At 42.0% G+C, this 19863-nt stretch overlaps 1 protein-coding gene across 1 annotated transcript in view; it reads right to left on the bottom strand.

The window, feature by feature from the left end:
• Nucleotides 1-300: 300 nt before the first annotated feature.
• Nucleotides 301-19863, bottom strand: part of LOC149282502 (putative acyl-CoA dehydrogenase 6) — a 66055-nt gene continuing 46492 nt past the window's right edge. The window contains exons 4-9 of the mRNA XM_089498085.1: nt 16173-16279; nt 14383-14550; nt 12686-12859; nt 10041-10202; nt 9310-9460; nt 301-394 (exon numbers count right to left, since the gene is read on the bottom strand). Of these exons, the coding sequence (XP_089354211.1) occupies nt 301-394; nt 9310-9460; nt 10041-10202; nt 12686-12859; nt 14383-14550; nt 16173-16279 (856 nt within the window). The remainder of the gene's footprint in view (nt 395-9309; nt 9461-10040; nt 10203-12685; nt 12860-14382; nt 14551-16172; nt 16280-19863) is intronic.

Below are 19863 nucleotides of genomic sequence, written 5' to 3'. Positions count from 1 at the left end.
TTTTTTTCTATTTATTTTAACTGTCTCACCCTAGATCTTTTAAATGTCCAAAACAGAAAGAAATGCATCTTCCTAAGAAACATTACAATTTATAAGTAATTGTTTATTCAAATCCATTTTATTCCAAAACAATATTAATATCAATATCAAACCACAAGAAATAGAGAACAATATTTTGTTGACATACTGAAAATTATCTTAAATTACATTTGTATTGGATTTTTTGTTATAGCATTTTGGTAATTGCATAAAGTTGATCTTGTAACTTTTCTGTTAGGATTTTAACAATATTCCAAGGATTTATTTTTTGCTTGGAAGCGTTCCCATAAATTTGCATATGATTGAGAGCATGACTTCATCTGCTCCAGCTCCTATGGACAAAAGTCTTGAGTCTCTGTAGAGGGGAGAGAAAAAAATTAGATTGCTTTTTAATTAAAACAAAAGCGCAGTCATTTCATTTTTTTACAGAAATTATTTTAAAGTACATCTATAAATTTTACTAACTCCCACCTTTCACACTTATATACACCAAACCAATGTAATACAGTCCAAGACATAGTGCCGCCTAGGACGAAGTATAAAATGCCGCCCCTGCCAACGCCACTGCTCATTATCTACCCTTCCTCTCCCTACCTTCTCATTATCTACCCTCCTCCCTCCCTATTATCTACCCTATCCCCCCCCTTTGTACTTCACTTACCTTCTAGCAGTCCTGCAGCGAGTCTCTCTGTTCTGCCGCGGTGCGCGCTGCTTTACTGCTGAGCGCCGGAAATGACGTCATATTCCGGCGCTAAGCATTACAACCCGCCACCGAGACCAAGCTAGAGGGCTTGCAGAGGAGAGAGAGGGGCACCGAGCGGGTACTGAAAACTTGATAAGTGAAAACCACTCGGTGTCCCTCTCTCCTCCGTGCCGTCTGGTGCAATTGCCCCACTGTGCTCCATGGCAGGGCTGGCCCTGTGTATGCCATTATTACCCCACTGGGCTATCTGCGGCATATTATTAAATTGCTGATTGTTCATTAGTTCAGGCAGCCAGTATAAGAATATGCAAGGCAAACAGAAAGGACACTTTGGTGTCTCATCCAGCCCTAGCAAAATAGAATGAATATTTGAACTACTTTAACCTATTTGGCAAAAGGATGTATACATACACTCTATAAAGCATGGTCCTTGAGGACCATATGGACGTATTTATACGTTCTGTATTAAAATGTAGTGTGTGCACCAGGGTCGTAGGAAGAATGAGGCGAGAGAGGGCAGCTGCACCCTCTAGGACTGGTTGGGGAGATCACGGATCCCTCTAACCAGCTCAACAGGGCCCCAGCAATGTGATTTACCACAAAGCATTAGCGTATCTATAGGGGAGGGGTGAGCAGAGAGGCCACCTCTGGAGTGCTTGATAAATTGATAAGAACATGTCAGTTCCCTGTAATCCAAAAAGAGAAATCAACTAAGCATGACAACTCTATTCTTTTTTGTTATTAAACATTATAGGGTATACTTTTTAAGGTTCATTTTAGGACATGTTCCTACACCCTGTCTTCAAAAAACAGTAACTAATTTCCATATGACCCAGGGCCTGACTTCATCTGCTCCAACGCCTTTGGACAAAAGGGCATAGGGCACCCCCACTATCATAGCCTCATCATTTTCCTCATAGTTATTTTTATTTTTCTCTCCCATTCCTGGGAGCTAGGTCAAGGATAGAACTGACGGCGCCATCTGCTTTTTCTATGTTTGGCAGTTGGCACTGTAATATAAACTAAATTCCCCTAGCTTTCTCTTTATTATCTGCATTAAAGAATGAATCATCTTTATGTTTTATAGCATAGATTATATGTCTTGTTACACACTGGTATGAATCCTTTAAAAAATGTATTAAAGTGTACATTTTAATAAAAACTGATACCAAACAACAGTATCATAGATTCCTTGATAATATTCATATTATTCAGAGCAGAATCAGTATGTTTGTGTTGCACAGCACAAATACTTAATGCATTACAGAATCTAAACACGTAATATGATTTATCCAGGAACTATTTCATGGTGGGAGAGGAAGGCAGGTGAGACCCCTTGTCTATTTCAAGAGACGCCCTGTAGAGAGCACACCCAAAGGGCAGCCAAACTTGGATTTTCCCACTGTAAGAATGAGAATAATGTAACTGGGCTCACAAATTCTATTACAATGGAAGGAATGTTGAGCACAAACATGGATGTTTAATTTGTAGTAGACTTAAAGGGTAATAAGAGCTGTGTTTAATTCATAAACAAAAATCTTATTGTGTTTTATTTTATTTTTATTTTCAGCAGGTACCATACTCAATTTCTGCTCAATTCTCCAAATTTAGCATTTTGCACAAGAATTGTACCTGTTTGCCTTCTGTAAGGTCCAGGGACACATTAAATACTGAACAAATAAGGGAAGCTTACTTCAGGTAAACACAGCAGCTATCTCTTTAGACCCCTCAACATTCGGGACGTAAAGATGAAAGCGGGGGACTGCCAGCACAGACCTCAGCAAGAGTGTTCCTTCATGCTCTACACACTACCTGATGTTTTAGAGTACAACATGGGGCACAGAAGATAGGGCACTGCTAGTTGAGAAGTCTGTGTTGGCGACTGCACACACATCCATCTTCACCGTGTTGCACCACGACTGTACCCAAATAGAAGGGGGTTATGGAGCAGATATGACAGGGGTGGAGGAGATTACCAGGTGGCAATAACTATATGAGTACAAATATCTTGTAACTCTCACCTATACCACAAACAAAGCCCAGATCATTTTACACTATTTTTTTTGACAAACAGTAATATAAATCTGTAAAAAAGTTATTTAATAGGTGATTGCTTTAAAGAAAGTTTACTGATTCTGTGATTCTGCTTTTTTGTTTAGATCTTCTAAACGCCCCTGGAAGGGCAACAGTGCCTCGGCGGGCAAGGGCAAGGCTCCTGCCAAACGCCCGAAAATTCCTGCCCCTTCCCTGCTCTCCGTGCACCATACTGCTGGGGAAGAGGATTCCCTCCAACTCCCCCTCTCCATCTTAGATGAATGGCAGGCAGAGGGTTCTGATAATTCTGAGGCTTCACTTAACCTGGCCTCGTCCAGGACTCTAGACTCGCGATACGTTCGTGAGTGTTTGGTGGAGGAACCCCTTCTTAATGAACCCCATCATTCCGGAGGCCCCTCGGTTACCCCCACTCTGCCTCTACTTCTACGGACCTACCGGTCTTAGACCCCTCCGGTACTGCCCTATTTGACACCACCACAATGCGCCATCCCAGAGCCACTGAATGGGCTCCTCCTGAGCACATTGCTTTATATATTCACAAATGGCTGCGCAAGCCCTTATCTAAAGAGGTGCGCAATAAGCTACGGGCTGAATGTCCCCGTCCCTGCATCCCCAACAAGGTGGCGCTCACTCCTAATGACCCTAATGTGGTCGCCCTTTTGTCCGCTTCGCGCTACCCTAGGAAGGGCTTGGAACAGGGTCTTAAATCCGCCCAGGATAAGATCCTGGATCTTATTGGCCCCATTACCCAAATTTTGTCTTTAGCGGACAAGGCTTATCTCCAGGCTTCTCCCCTTGATCCCAAGCTTGTCCGGGAATGGGCTCTCCGGACTGTTTGCCTTCTGGGGAACGCAAACATCGCCGTTGCCACAGAACGACGTAAGGCGGTCCTACTCCGTATGGATCCTCGGCTGGCAGAACTGGGCTCCAAAGATATGGGGGCAGCCGCCAACGGAATGCTCTTTGACGATGCCTTTGTCAAAGAGCTCAATCGTCATGTTTCCCTTCTGTCTTCGTGGAATAAAGCCAAGCTCTCCATGAGCAAGGTTTTCCAGCCAGCCCCTCGTTTTTCCTCCAGGGCTGGACGACCGCGGGGCCAGGTCGCCAGCCGTTACTCTTTCCAAGGCTCCAGATACCCCCAGCAGCCTCAACCGTCCTACCGTGGGGCTTTTCAGCAGCGACCCTTTCCACATCGTGGAGGCAGCAGAGGCAGAGTTTCTACTGGCTTCCCCAGAGGACGCTCAGGGTTCGGTGAGTACAGATGTTTCCTGTCTCTCTTCCCATCCACAGGTCGCTGGCAGGATCTCCCGTTTTTTCCGCAACTGGGTGCGGATTACGTCAGACCCTTGGATCCTCCAGACGGTTCGCGGGTATCTGATAGACTTCGTGTCTCCCCCCTTCCAGGTAAGCAAACCTCCTCCGGCGGTCAGATCTGTGTCCGACCAACATCTCATAGAGTTAGAACTCCGGTCTCTACAGGCCAAGGGGGCTATCGAACGGTCCAGGGGTCCCGTCTCTTTCCTCAGCTCTGTGTTCCTAGTCCGGAAACGCTCCGGAGAATTTCGCCCCGTAATAAATCTCCGGTCCCTCAACGCATTTGTGGCTTACCGTCACTTCAAGATGGAGGGTATTTACCTCTTACAGGACCTTATGTCCGAAGGGGATTGGTTCACGAGGTTGGACCTCAAGGACGCCTATCTCTCCGTCCCTATCCACCCGGATCACAGGCAGTTCCTTCAGTTTCTCTGGGGCGATCAACTTTGTCAGTTCCGCTCTCTTCCGTTCGGCCTCAGTTCGGCCCCCTGGTGCTTCACGAAGCTCCTCAAGCCGGTGATGCCTTTCTTCCGCTCTCAGGGGATTACGTGTATTGTTTACCTCGACGACATTCTTCTTTTCTCCAGGTGTCGGACTCTCCTCCAGGGACAGACGGATTTCGTGGTCCGGTCGCTACATCAGTTGGGCTTCATCGTCAACACGCTCAAGTCCGAGTTGGTTCCTCGTCAGCGGATTCAGTTCCTGGGGTTCATCATAGACTCCAAGGCTGCGTCTGCCGAGATCAAAGATGGTGACGATTCGGAAGGAGATCCGCGTCCTTTTGCGGAAGGAGGTTTGCTCACTTCGCATGCTAGCTCGAGTGGTGGGTCTGCTTTCGGCGTCCATCCAGGCCATTTTTCCGGCTCCTTTGCACTACCGGGCTCTCCAGCGCTTGAAGGCGCGACACCTTCGCTCTCTCCCTTCCTACGATCAGCCGATCCGGCTCGATCAAGAAGCTCGCCAGGAGTTGAATTGGTGGCTTCGTCATATGGAGGCCTGGAACGGCCGGGCCATATTCGGGTCCCAGCCCGATTTCATCCTGGAGTCTGACGCCAGTTCGCTAGGCTGGGGCGCAGCATCCCTCACCGAGGCAACGGGAGGCTCCTGGTCGCTGGAGGAGCGATCCATATCAACTGTCTGGAGCTGATTGCGGGGTCGTTCGCTATCCGCAGCTTGGCAAGGGACCGTTCCGATTGCTGTCTCCTTCTCCGTATGGGCAACATCTCGGCGGTGCGGTACATCAACCGTCTAGGAGGTACGCGCTCCAAGCTTCTCGCAGAACTGACGAAAGGCATCTTCGATTTTTGTCTCCCTCGCAACATCACCTTGCAGGCGGAATACCTTCTGGGTCCGGAGAACCTGTTAGCAGACTGGTTCTCGAGACATTGGAGAGATGCAAGCGACTGGAGGCTTCACCCGAGGGTCTTCCAGGACATCCTGCGTCTCCGAGGGCCTCTACACCTAGACCTCTTCGCGTCGAGGACGAATCGCCAGCTCCGGGAGTTCTTCAGCTGGCTTCCAGATCCGAAAGCCCTGGCGACGGACGCCTTCACTCAGGTTTGGCCGGTGTCCGGCGCTTATGCCTTTCCCCCCTTCGCCCTGATTCCTCGGGTCGTCCACTTTCTTCGGCGTGCAGGTGGCTCCTTGGTTCTGGTGACTCCGCTCTGGCATGCGCAGCCCTGGTTCCCGGCTCTGCTGGAACTGTCGGTTCAGGATCCGTTGGCCCTTCCGGTTTTTCCGTCTCTTCTGACGGACCAGGAGGGGCGGTTTCACCCTCTCCTCCTAGAGGGACGCCTATCTCTGGTCCTGTGGACGATCTCGGGGGACCCCAGCTTGTCCAGGGCCTATCGGAGGTCACTCAGTCCCGGCTCCGAGAGTCTTGGGCTCCGGGCACCCGGAAGTCTTACCGGGCGGCTTGGGGACGATGGGCTTCTTGGTGTTTGGGACAACAAATGGATCCCTATTCGGCCCCTATAGAGGGTGTTCTTAATTTCCTGGCCGGCTTGTTTCAGGAAGGTAAGTCTTATAGGACTATTAACCTTTTTCGGTCAGCCGTTTCTGTTGGCCATGTGGGTTTTTCGGGTGAGCCTGTGGGTAAGGCTCCTTTGGTGTGCAGTTTGCTACGGGGCATTCGATTGTCCAGGCCTCCGGCCCCTCGGTATGACTCCCTGTGGGATGTGGCCCTGGTCCTGGATTTCCTTCGGGCCTGGCCCGATAACGATTCCCTGTCTTTACGTCAGTTGTCAGCTAAACTTACCTTGCTCTTATGTCTTTTGTCTTTTCGCAGGGTCTCTGACGTTCGGGCTTTCGATGCCTCGGCTATCTCCTTTTCGCCTGACGGTATTCGCTTCTCCATTCACAGGAGGACTAAGTCTCTGTCCTCTTCGGTAGCTTACCCTTACCTGTCTGACGATCCTAAACTTTGCGTTGCCAGATGTGTTCAGGCTTACCTGGCTCGTACGTCGGCCTTTCGGTCTCCCTCTTCTTCTCGGTTGCTCATCTCGTATGTTCGGCCTTTTCAGCCGGTCTCCAGCCCTACCTTAGCCAGGTGGGTTCGTTGGTTGCTCTCCCTGGCGGGTGTAGCGACCTCTTTTGGAGCCCACTCGGTCAGGGGTGCGGCGGCCTCAGGCGCCCTTCGGGCCGGGGGGGCCTTGAGCGATATTTTGTCGGCGGCGGACTGGTCTCGTGCTGCTACCTTTCGCACCTTTTATTTTCGTCCGCTATCCTCTGCAGTTCCCGCGTTGGTGTCGGGCGTTAAAACTGCAAAATAGGAAGCCTCCTGTCTTGCCTTAAAATTGGAAATTATTCTAGCCTGGGTGCCCGAATAATTATAATTTTAATAAAGACAGGAGGCGAGTATTTTCCCTCCCTTCCCTCCCGTTTAGCTTCGGGATCCATGGTGAGGTAATTTTTCGTTTGCGGAGTCTTTTACTCCTGTTATTGTCATTAGTGCATTTCGGCGTTTTTATTTTAGTGGTGGTTGTTGCCTCTGCTATTGCAGCTTTTGTGTACCTGTGTTCTCCCTTACCATATCATTGGTATCTGGTACTGTTACGTGTTCTCTTTGCTTTTCAGCTTGATGCCCTGTCCGGGTGGTGCCCCTCCGGGTTGAGATCCTTCGTTACCTGCTGTTGAGGTTCTTTCTCATGCGGACTTCCCTGTTCCTGTTTGGAGCCTGCCATGGATCCAGTCTTCTCGTTGTTGGAGGTCGTCGGCTGCTCTTTGCCTTCTTCCGACTTCTGGTTGGAGTTCCAGTTCGTGTCCGGTGTTTGTCGCCGGTGTTTGGATGTTCTTCGTAGGTTCCGGTTCGCATCGGTCGCAAGAGGAAGTGGAAGGACTGGCTAGGGTTTATATACCTTGTGTAGGATGCCTATTGGTTGTTTTTTCTTTTTCAATGTTTCTTTCTTTGCTGCTATTGGTGAGAAGTAAAGGAAGATATGCAAAATACTCGCCTCCTGTCTTTATTAAAATTATAATTATTCGGGCACCCAGGCTAGAATAATTTCCAATTGTACATGGTGTCCCCTTCATATTCCACAGAGCTGTACAATGGCTAAACAGTGGGTAGATGTAACAAGCAGTGCATCACAGAACAAGTTAGACTTGCTCAAACAATCTAACAATCTCTCAATGTTATGTGGAAAACGCAAAACTTTCAAAGTTGTACAAAGGGATCTTGCAAAAAACATCAGTATGTCTATTAATTATTTAGAGCACAGCTTTCACCAGAGTAAAGAAAGACAGAGTATCCAAGCCAGAAGGTAAAATGTCTAGCAGGTGTCACTTATAGCATTTTAAAATTGTACAAAAGGTGGAAAGCACATCAGAACTTTTCATTATAAGAGCAGAATAGCTTTCAACTCTCAGTTCTGTCTCTATCTGGCTGAAAACCACAAAAAACACAACACATATTTAATGGTTATCGATGTTATTGCCAAATCCTCCCTATCGGGCCAGGCACCATGAAGTCAAAAAATATTATAAATTATTCTTGAAATCAGGGGAATGTTAAAAACACACAAAATGAGAAATCGAGAAATATACCAAAGAACTAAAAAAAAAACACACATAAATAAACATATTTATGGGGAAACACAGGCAAAACTAGAACGCAATAGTATAAAGCTTACTAAACTAATTTATGAACAGAATGAAAATGCAAAAACATGCGGACAGACTCATAAATTTATATTAAAAATTGTTACTGAAAAGGTCATTACTGTAACTTTCTGTAACAAGTGTACCATTCAGAATTCCTAACAGGTAAGACTACCGTACTTTTAGGTTTAGGGGAAATCAGTAAAGCTCTAAGTACGCAAGAGGAGAGGATGATGAATGCATTCTGACATCTATAGCAACCCTGTGCCAGGCACTAACTGTGCTGGGGAATTTACAAATGCGTTATAAGGCAAAATATCTTTTTACTGAAGAGTTGAAAAAAATCCAAACAAATAAGATACGCGTGTTCTATGAATCCCAAACCGAAACCACAGCAAGACTCCTAACCAAAACCAATTAACTGCTAGATGATTTGTGGACAAAGGTTAGATTCTTGTACAATCCTAAATAACAAACCAGGAAAACGTATTTTAATGTTGCAATAATTAATTATGCGCTTGTTCTGATAACTTTCCAGGCATTGTACTCTAGAGTATTCCCTCTGAACTTTTTATGGTAATCTGTACACCAAATGCATTATAGTCGGTATTTGGATACTCTATAGGGTTTGCCCTTGTCATAAAAATGACCAATCCCATACTTAAAACACACTCACATTTACCATTTTTTGTTACTGCTAAAATCTCTTTTAGCCCTGGGTGGTAATGGCTCTGTTCTGTTTAGGAACTGCCGTAGAAAAACATGGCAATGGACAAATTATTATTTTGGGTAATTCAAAGAATTATTTAGGACAATGACAATGACTGAATGTTTAATATTTGGGGTATCTTTTGTTTCCTCTATGAATCTTCTAAATTTTGTATCAATAAGAGCTTATTATATTTCCCTTATTTTCAGAAAATAGATTTTTATAATTATGCCAAGTGTACCGAACCATAAAAGCCACAACCCATGCAATTATAGGCTACTGAACTACCCCAAAAATGGGCTGCCCTAGCCAACAACAGAAACACAAATGGTCTCCTTGAAATGGAAATCCTCAGCTATATTGTCCAAGGTCAGACTCATTGGTTACTTACCTATAAAATCTGCTTACAAGGACTTCATCTGTGAAACCCATTCCTCCCCAGAACTGGAGGCAGCTATCACTTACTTCCCGCACTAGCCGACCAGCTTTTAATTTGGCCATAGAGGCAAATTTGGTTACATCATTTCCTTCAATGTACATCCCTATAGAAAACAAAATACATTTTTTGTGAGAAAACTGAAATATTTAAATCAACCCTTTCCTACAATACAGTCAAATACAGACCTGTATTTATATAGAACAAGAGGGTATAGTGGAAGACTGGTGGAATTACTCGCCAAACCATGAATGAGCTAAAATAAATCAACACCCTGATTCAGCAATGCAATAATGAATAATCCTTTGTTACATTAGTGAAATCTCATAAAAGCCACCTCAGCGATTGAAATATGCTTCATACAGGGCCAGAACAGCCCTTCTTGGATGAGAAGCTCACTACGATTGGTCCTTCATAATGCATATTAAAGTCATGGAGCTGGACTGCTACATTTCACATCTTCTCACTCACAGACTCAGGGATGGGTGAATAAACCCCAGCATGGTTATTCACAAAAGAAAACAACTGGGATCATGGCTCACACAGTAAAAAAATACAAGAGTGCGCAAAAATACTGTGAAAATCAAACTAAATAAGACAAGGATTTTTTTAATAGACATACAAATGTTCAAACCTACAGTCACATTTATCACCCAGATTGTATGGTTTTAATGTCAAAAACTTACCAACTGTACGGTGCAACAATGACCGAAGTAGCTCAACCTCTGTTGCCAGTTCTGCTAAGCGAAAATGAACAACTTGATTGTTTAATACTGGTTGATTGAAGATCTTTCTGTCTCTTGTGTATTTGATGGTTTCTTCTATGACGTTTTCCATTGGAGTAAGAACTAACAATGGAAAAACATACACATTACATTAACAAGCTACCTCGTCATTAGAAATACAAACAGCGGAAATGAGCAAAGCATTAAAAATATATATATTTCAGGTACAACATGCAGGTATAATTTCCTTCTTCTGTCTTTCATAAGCACAGATCAGAGTTTACAGCATACAGAGTTATGAAGATTGCAAAATGTACAATTTTTTGGGGGGTGGAATTTACAAAAATCTCACAGGTGGTTATGTGGAATTTTGGTTGAAATGTCAGTGTTTTTTCCATCTTTGGAAAGTCAAAGGGATCATAAGAATTGTAAAAACATTCAACTTGTGTGGGATATTTCGGAACTACAATTATTTTTTGGTACCACAGAAAGTTAAAGAGGCAAAAATAACTATAATTATAATGTTAAATGTCATTTAAAAAATGTTTGTACATATTGTGGTGGCAAGTTACAGAGATGGACTTGACTGTACTACTATAGTTTGTGACTATATCAAAATTTTCTTAATCGTCATTAACAGAATCTGCAAGAAAAGATCTATTTGATTAATAGATCCACATTGCAGGACTGTACAGATTCATTTAATCCATTTTCCTCCTTTTTTAACGCATTCCACTGTTTTACATAGTGATTTCCCCATATTTTATTCAGTTGAGCACTTTAGACCAGAATGTTTGTGTTTTTCAAATGTATAGCAGAGTTTATCCACCCCTGAGTTAAAAAGGAGGAAAATTTATTAAATTGATTAAATGTTAGATCACAGATACAACCCTATTCCAGTAGTGTTGGCAATGTCTCTGCTAGGACGTTGCCTATTGCCGTATTTGCTCGATTATAAGACAAGGTTTTTTCAGAGCAAATGCTCTGAAAAATACCCCTTGTCTTATAATCGGGGTCGTCTTATAATCAGACCTCAAATAGGTCTGACTATGAGACGACTAAGATCCAGATCCCCTGCAGCTGCAGGGGACCTGGATCCTCCTGGCTGCCCCCCCCCCGCCCCACTTACCGGTGCTTCTGAGTCCCAGGTGTGTAGCCGGGGCAGTGTGTAGATGTCTACGCGATTCACGTAGACAACTTACGCTGCAGCCGAAAGGAGGTGTGGCTAGCAGCGGGGGTTGTCTGCGTCCATCGCACAGACCTTCCCCGGCTGTCAGAGATCAGAGTTCCCCGCACCGGCATGACAGGGGAGTCAGAAGCACCGGTAAGTTGGGGGAGTGTTAAATGGGGGGCATAAGGCATTTCTGGAGGCAGAGTATTCTATGAAATGCCTTTTAACCCCAGAAATGCCTTTTTTACTCTCTATACGCAACTCTGCCTCCTGAAATGCCTTAAACCTCCCTATATGCCACTCTGCCCCATAATATGCCTTTTAACCTAAATGCCAGAGGGCATTTCTGGAGGCAGAGTGGCACATAGGGGGTCAAAAGGCATATCATGGGACACAGTGGCATATAGGGTTAAAAGGCATATCATGGGGCACAGTGGCATATAGGGGGTATAAGGCATTTCTGGGGCAGATGTGAATTTCTGGGGGGGGGGGGAAATAGAAGGCAATAAAACCAAAATATTTTTCTCAATCATAGCTTTTATTAAAAAAAATAGTTTACATGAATTAACATTTACTGGTAACACTTTTTTCCTATAGGGTCGTCTTATATTCAGGCTTTTTCTTTTTTTCCTAAATTAATATTCAGATTTGGGGGGTCGTCTTATAATCAGGGTCGTCTTATAATCGAGCAAATACGGTATGTCTATGTTTTAATCAGATCCATCCAAAGGACCAACATTACTCTCACATATACGGAGTGCCATATGAAAGCCACTAACGTAAGGTTGTTTTTCGTATAACTTATTTTTATAGGGTCAATAGACCCTATATATTGCTTTCTGTAATCTTTTACCGAGCTTATATTTGAGCTCCTAAATAGTAAATTTTTATACTTTCTATAGTCATGCATGTTGACCAATTTTGAGTATATTGCCAAATATATACCGGTATTTGGGTGATTCCCTTTCCCACCTACTCCATGCAGATCCCAGAGTCTAAGGAGTCTTCTTGCAAACTGATGGGTATTGCTCATTATTTTCTTGAATATTATGTCATGTAAAATCATAGGATATTAGCTCAGATGTAATGCTAAGGAACCTTTAATATTTCACTGTGCTGTTTTTGTTTCCTACTTAATCACCCTGATGTTTCCTAGTCACTGTCTAACAGAACTGTGAAAAAACAGTCATGCACGTCATTGCTGGTAAGGGACACCGCAATGTCTTTATAACCCGCCTACAACAGGAAGCCACGGCTTGCAGACTAACATTTGTTTCGGTGTTACATTGCAAGACTCAAGTCAAAATAAACTCAAGCAAGCCAGAGAAAAGTGGGTATAAGATACAAGTATATTTTCCTTTTCTTTTAGTTAATAAAGTCCTTTTTGGTTTCCAGCCAAAGGCATGTGGGAAAAAGAGGAAAGAAATGAACTTACCATTGGCTACTCCCCACATGCGTTCCTCCTGGAATTGCAACATCTGATACATGAAACCCATTCCTTCCTCCCCAATCAAATATTTACTTGGAACTCTGACATCTTCAAAGAATATCTGAGCTGTGTCGGATGACTTCATTCCAATCTTTTTGATTTTCTTGGTAATTTGGACACCTAAAAAATTAATGTACATTTGTGTCCATGAGAATATAAATAGCTAAACGAACTGTCAGGTTTAACAGTTAAAAATTAACATGTAATGGTGAGAAATTGCTGTTACTAACAGAAAATTACTAATCGGAATGTGACACTCTAAACTGTATTCCACAAACACAATTTACCATCAGGCATTAAAAAGACGGGTCTGTCTGAATACATTTAATCATTTTCAGTAAAAGCAAATTAAGCATTCTTATTGAATACCTGGTGCCCAGTGGGTTAGATAAGGGAAAATAAGATTTATTACCAAACAATTAGTCATGTTATCGCTAATGAAATGGGCAAGTGACATAAATGAATAGAATATATTACAGTTCTGTTTGGGATGAGCAACTCGCTGAAGTCAACAATTGCCCCAGAAAGAATGTATTGATTCACAACGAGAATCATGGCAGGCACATAACAGATTATATCTTGTGTATTACAAAGAATGAAATGACTCGTTAATTATTCCCCCAGCAATCAAGTGTTATCGGGTCTATTACAGAATCCACTATACTTTATTGTTTAACATAGAACCGTTTTATTATTTTACAAAGTATAAGCAGAATGTGTTACTTCCAAAATAGAATAAGTCTTCCTCCATAGGCCCATTATACTCCCTTATCCAGATCCATTAAATAACCTATGTCACCAGAAATTTGTAATAGCAGTATTAATCCAAGTGCAGACTGAGATTTTAATTGAAGTAGATAACTTTTAATCGGCCATCATAGAAAAAGTTGTAGATGTCACATAAGCTTTCAGGACCTCAAATGGAAAGATAGGACCTCAGAGGTCCCGTATATTATTTGTATATTGAAATAATTTGCGAACTCTAGAAACTGGTAAAGTGAGACTACTGATGGCTTTTTAATAGAACAAGGTTGTTTGAAAAGCTACTATCATTGCAGGAAAACTAGATTTAAAGAATACCGACCGTCAAAAATCTGAAAGGTTTTTATGGTTAATGGTCAGGACTCTACCATCAGTTACGGTTTCATTAATGACAGATCCTCTGGTCCCTTAGGTTTTTTATCTAAACTGGCACCAATATGAGGCAGAAAATGAAACTGCAGTACAAATGATTGAAGGATTATACTTTTTACATGGAAAATAAAAATGTTATGTCATAGTAACACTACACGAGGAACCTTTTTGTGACAGTGCCAGAATATTGACATTGACGGGCATCACAAGCTCTTATGCCTACTGGGCACATGTCCAGGACTGGCAATCCCTCCAGCATAAGGTCCTAATCTGACGTGGTGAAATCCACCTGCCGTCTGAAGAACATCTTAGAACAACAACTGTCAATCACTGTCACAGCCATGCTACGCAAAGCTTGGCGATAGAAAAGTGTAAGGCATGTTTCAGTTCTTCCATTACCATTCAGTACATGCTTTACGAACAGATGTGTAACTATAAAATAGCCACAAAACTCATAATTTATAAAAGTATGATCCAAGGCAGCTACTATGTATGTGTATCAAACTCACCAGGTGTTTTCATGGGTAGGCAGATTAGCGATTTATTTTTATGAGAAGGCCCAGTATTTGTATTGGCAAGCAAACACATCCAATCGGCTTGGCAACCGTTCGTGATCCACATCTTGCTACCATTAATGACATAATCATCACCCTTTTTAACAGCATTGGTCTTGATACCTACTCAAACAAAAATACAATAAAATGACTGCATTATGAACAACATGGCAATAAACAAATATATTTAGCCCTTGTACTAATATACTTGAAACAATATTGTGTAGTATATAGCTCAATATTATAATGGTAATTTACATATCTATATCCTAATAGTATTTAATGGATTTTATGTTTATTATTTATGTATATGAGAGCTTTTCTGAAGTAGTAATTGAGAAAGGAAAGTGCATAAACTACAAGAATATATGACTACAAAGAAAAATATACTAATATGATTAGATAATTGACTAAATGTGGAAGGGTGGGGAGGGAAGACTATATCAATAATGACACCAACCTTTCTAATTATGGTTTGAACAACATACTGTACAGAAAATGTTACATTGGTGATTATATCAGTTGGAAGGAAAAAAAAGACATTGGTTGACAACATGGAGGACAACCTCGAGAGGACAACTAGAGATCGAGATAGACATTTTGTATAATCATCTGAGTTTATGAAATGAAAGTGGAAACGTAAACTGGAAGAAGCAGCAAAAAAGCTATACTTCATAGGTGGCAGAGGACCTGGTGGCGGAGTTAGGGAGGTGAGGAGACAGAAGAATTGGGGATCTTCTGGGACAAAACTGGTCAAAGCACGCCAAAATACCAAAAACATTACTAGTGGTGAGTGACTCTTAGATTTAGCTGTCGTTTGTGGCCTTGGCACCTTGTTTTAAGAGTGAAACAGAGTATCGTAATAGAAAAAGTAAGGTTACAAACACTTTTGCCATATGTATTTACAAAGGTAAAACTAAATATGGTAGAATATATGACATATACTTTGAAGAGTGATGAGCAAGACTACTGAGGCCAAAGTTGACTTTTAGTAAAAGCTCAGTGTTTTATAAACACGTTCAATTAATGTCTTGGCAAGCTATTCTTTTCACATGGCGCCTCTACTCCAAACATACTGTATATGGTGCACAATAATCCATTTTCTTTAACAATAACATTTCTGTAGCATTACAACTTAAGGTTCATAGACATGATTGAACAGAATCATTCTTTTACAGAGTGTTCTTTGGGTCTCTCAGTTTAAATTGTGTGTATTTGCAAAGGCAAGGAAGCATTTCTCTCTGTTAAGTCTTGCACCAGTTTATAACATTTGAAAAATACACAAAGTCTGCAACTGAATAGTAGAAGATGATCTGGGGAGGGTTTGGGTGTTCTTCTATTAGCTCAACTTATTGGATGCCTAAGAAAGTGAACAGAAAATGTTGTACATGTAAACATTACATGCGGGCATTATTTTGTGTAGTGTGGTTTTCACTGTATAAGTTTAATTCTAACACTGATGGTGTCTTCTATATGAGAATTATTTGCAATTCCTTTGAGTATGAATACTATAATAACAATAACTGGAAACGCTCTGGGATTGACCGAGTTCCTCCAAGTGAAGCACTGATTCCCAAGATTCCCAGGTCACGTTGCTTTTTCTCTGAGCATGGAGAGATGTTTGGCCATGTCCACTCTTTGTCCTCTCCCCCTCCTACTCCTCGCACACGGCAGTGCTCAAAAACCTTTAGTTACATGTATTAGGCCTTCTGCTTTAATAATATAAGCTGTGTTGTGTTACTTACTTGCCACGTCAGATCCTGCTCCTGCTTCACTAACTCCAAGACATGCAACAAGATCGCCTGTTATAGTCGGTGCTAAGAACTGACGTTTTAGTTCATCACTGCCAAACCTTTGATTTAAAGAAGCAAGTAATCAATTCATTAAGTAGTGTTTCCTTCAGAATCTGTTCGTTTGTGTATTTTCATTACTTATTTAAAAAAACAGTATTGTTGTAATGTTTCATGTTTTCATTGCTCTTAAAAATCGCAACCTTCAAACCTTTAGACTGCCCCAGATAAGGAATTCTTAGGAAGTGTTGGCTACTCCAGTTAATGCCTTAGGACAAAGCTTATATTACAGGTTTCAAGGTTCATAACATGATATTTCTAAGGAGCACGTGCCTCGTAACAGCATAAAACAAGCACAAAGCATTCATTTTACTAAGGTGTCCCAAAATGCCCTACATGTGCCAATATGAAATACCTACTCTGATTGTAAAGCGCTACGGAAACGGCTGGCACTATATAAATAAATGTAATGTAATGAAAGCTCCCACCACCATGCTTGACTGTAGGCAAGACAAAGTTGTCTTTGTACTCCTCACCCAGTTGCCGCCACACACGCTTGACACCATCTGAACCAAATAAGTTTATCTTGGTCTCATCGGACCACAGGACATGGTTCTAGTAATCCATGTCCTTAGTCTGCTTGTCTTCAGCAAACTGTTTGCAGGCTTTCTTGTGCGGAGCTTGGACCGGGGAGACCATTGGTCTCATCCCTCCAAGAGTTAAAGGTCTTTAACTCCTGACGGCGAACCTATGGATTTCCGCTACTGTTAACCCCTGTGATGCTGCGTAGATAAGGTAGGCTAGATGGGGAAGGGACCAGGTATATCAGTAAACGAAGACGAACACGAAGATTCTTCGTGTTGTGTGTCTTTGTCTTCGTATACGTTTTGCCACCACCATGTTCGTTTGTTCGGTATTCGCGCTGAACAGCGAAAACGCACCCTTCCTGTTCGTTTTCATGTTCACCCGAATAGGAATGCACAAGTCTAGTCCCAGTTAGCTTACTTTTGTATATTTGCTAATTAAAATATGGGGATCGTTTCCTAACCACCTTCTGTATCATCATGTAAAAATAGAGTTGCAGTCGCTGCATTCATCATAAATACATTTATTCATGAAAACCATCTCCGTTATTTCTTTATCCATCAACTATTTTACCTCAGGCAGGCTGACATCCATGTGACAGGTTAATAACTAGTACAAATGAGCAGGAGCTATATGCTTTTCCTCCCTTACCATGACAAAGGCTACCTGAACCCATCATCGACTTAATAACAGGGTAGAGATAACTTAATGAGGAAGAATAACCATGCAGATCTAAGAACAGGAGTTAAAGAGAAATACCAACCATTGTATGCTCTTTAGTTCAGATGATAGCGGAATGGTCCCTCTTGCAAATACAGATCCCCCCCAGGTGCATTTGCCCCTTTCCTCACCCTTCATCTATTTGCTGTGCAGGAGATATCTTAGGCTGAACACTGGAGTGTCCCTTTAAAATAGGTGATTATGTGGTTCACACATTGCGGGGTTTCTAATTATATATATATATATATACATATAGTATATTGTGTAATGGTAAAAAACATTAGCTTTATGTACTGTACAGAAATCCAAAAGGATGGATTTGGGAAAAGTATTTATGTGCACGTCATTTTAGTGGAATAAAAAAGGAGTTTGTCTAAAAGTACAAGGATATTAAATTAAGAAAACAAAAAATGAAGTTTAAGCGATTACCAGGTTGTTATTCCTCTCTATACTTACAATGTAATTATCTATTGTTTGATTTTATATGCAAAATATGCTAATATAGTGTCAACCTGCCTATTCACTAACCATAATTTCCATAGCCCCCTTCTGTAAGTATCAAACCATCAACAGTATTCTAGTCCATGTCAATGTCACGAAACACTGTTAAAATTCATTATAATGTTATTATAAATACATACATGGGAATCAGACTCAATTATATCATCTTCCCACAACATACACAAACACACACATACTGTGTATATCGTATATATATATAATGTGACAAGCCCTTATTGCTGAGGGCCACTAAAGTCAATTTTCAGATCTTAAAGCACGGTCTTCTAGGGCAATAAGCCTGAGGAACAGCATATTTCAAGCAAACTGGTATACAAATACTCCAAAACAAAATCATACTAAGTCTAGCTCCCTCCTGGAGTCCTCTTTGGCCTTTATACTTTGCTGACCAGCTTTAACAGTCTCTAAATTTAATCTCCCTGCCAGACCCAGTTAAACCAGGCTCTGGAAATCCTCCCCCAGACTACACACACAGGTCCAGAAAGGTAAAGACTCGTTCTGGCCCAGGGATCTTCTTCAGGGCTGCTCCTTGGCCTGAGAACCAAGGAGTTCTCATAAACTACTTACTACTGCTTAATGACCCAGGATCCTAACATCAGAGCAGCCCAGGGGGCAATTGCCCTCCGGCAACCCCTGATCAGCCTTTTTCCTAGCACTGGCCGAGGTTGAAGGTCATTGAGAAACAACTCGAGATGCTACACGTTGGCTCCTTCTGGGACATAAACTTTTTTGGTTATTTTCAAGTGCTTCTCTTTTGCCAGTCCCATAAATATGCTGATGCACTCGGGGGATGAGGTCAAATAAAATATTTATTCTATACAATATTAAGAGTACATTTACAGTATATTTATAATTGTCATGGAAACCGTTTTGTTTAGTAACTCTTTTTCCTTTCCTATAATCTGACTCCTTTGCCATGGCAAACACAGGAAGAAAGACCTTATTTTTACAAAGTAAAATGGCGTCAGTCGTTGTAAATTGTATTTCCTTTTTGTAGTCTTATTGGGTCTCCAGGTAGGGAAGTGGTTTTTGGTTACACTCACTGCCATTTCTCAAATGCGGTCCAGGGCTAGACGCTTCATGAAGCCACTTGCCCAGAAGAGGGAGATCTCTGGGCAGTCTACCCTGGGGAAGTTTCTAGGTATGCTCGCCAGGATGCTTATAAAAACTGTATGTTTTTTGAGGGACAATAGCGCCACAACTCCACGATTGGAAATTTCGTAAAATGTAATTCCTTTATTACCAACACACTTCTTAGGGGCATTTTAGCTCCATGGCATGAATTATTTTTTTCCTATACCAATATCTCCTCTGCAAAGGACTGTTCTATAACAATGTACTTCTTCTGTAATATATTAAAAGACATTTTTCTGGCATTAACAGGGTAAAAGGTAATGTTCACTTACTCCGCAGTGGCACTGGCATTATGCAAATGATGCTGCAGATGTGACCTTTAAAGGAAGTTAAAGGATGGCCAACATCTACATTACAGGATCCGAGTTGTCAGCTCTTTTACATAGAGTTTCAGCTCATAGATGGAGAGGATAGAAAATGTCATTTTGTCTATCTTGCTCAAATCTCTTCAATTTATTTTCACATTTCACATTCTTTATGGCGCGTGAATTAGCTGGATTTACTGACAAAAGAGCAGATTATTTGGTGTTAGCGTTTTTCAAATCATATTAACAGCTCGAAATGTGTCATTATTTCTGGGACAATAATTCACTTACTGCAGTACGAAGTGTGTACTCAGTAAACTGTGTGGGGGGGGGAAGTTTCTTCAAACTAATGTTATATAAAACTTTAGGAGGAAATTGGTCAT

This window comes from Sceloporus occidentalis, unplaced genomic scaffold (assembly GCF_023333645.1).
Source record: "Sceloporus occidentalis isolate IW3139 unplaced genomic scaffold, rSceOcc1.0.p SCAF_113, whole genome shotgun sequence".
NCBI lineage: Eukaryota > Metazoa > Chordata > Lepidosauria > Squamata > Phrynosomatidae > Sceloporus > Sceloporus occidentalis.
Note: the sequence above shows the minus strand (reverse complement) of the source record. Positions and strands in the feature narration are given on the sequence as shown.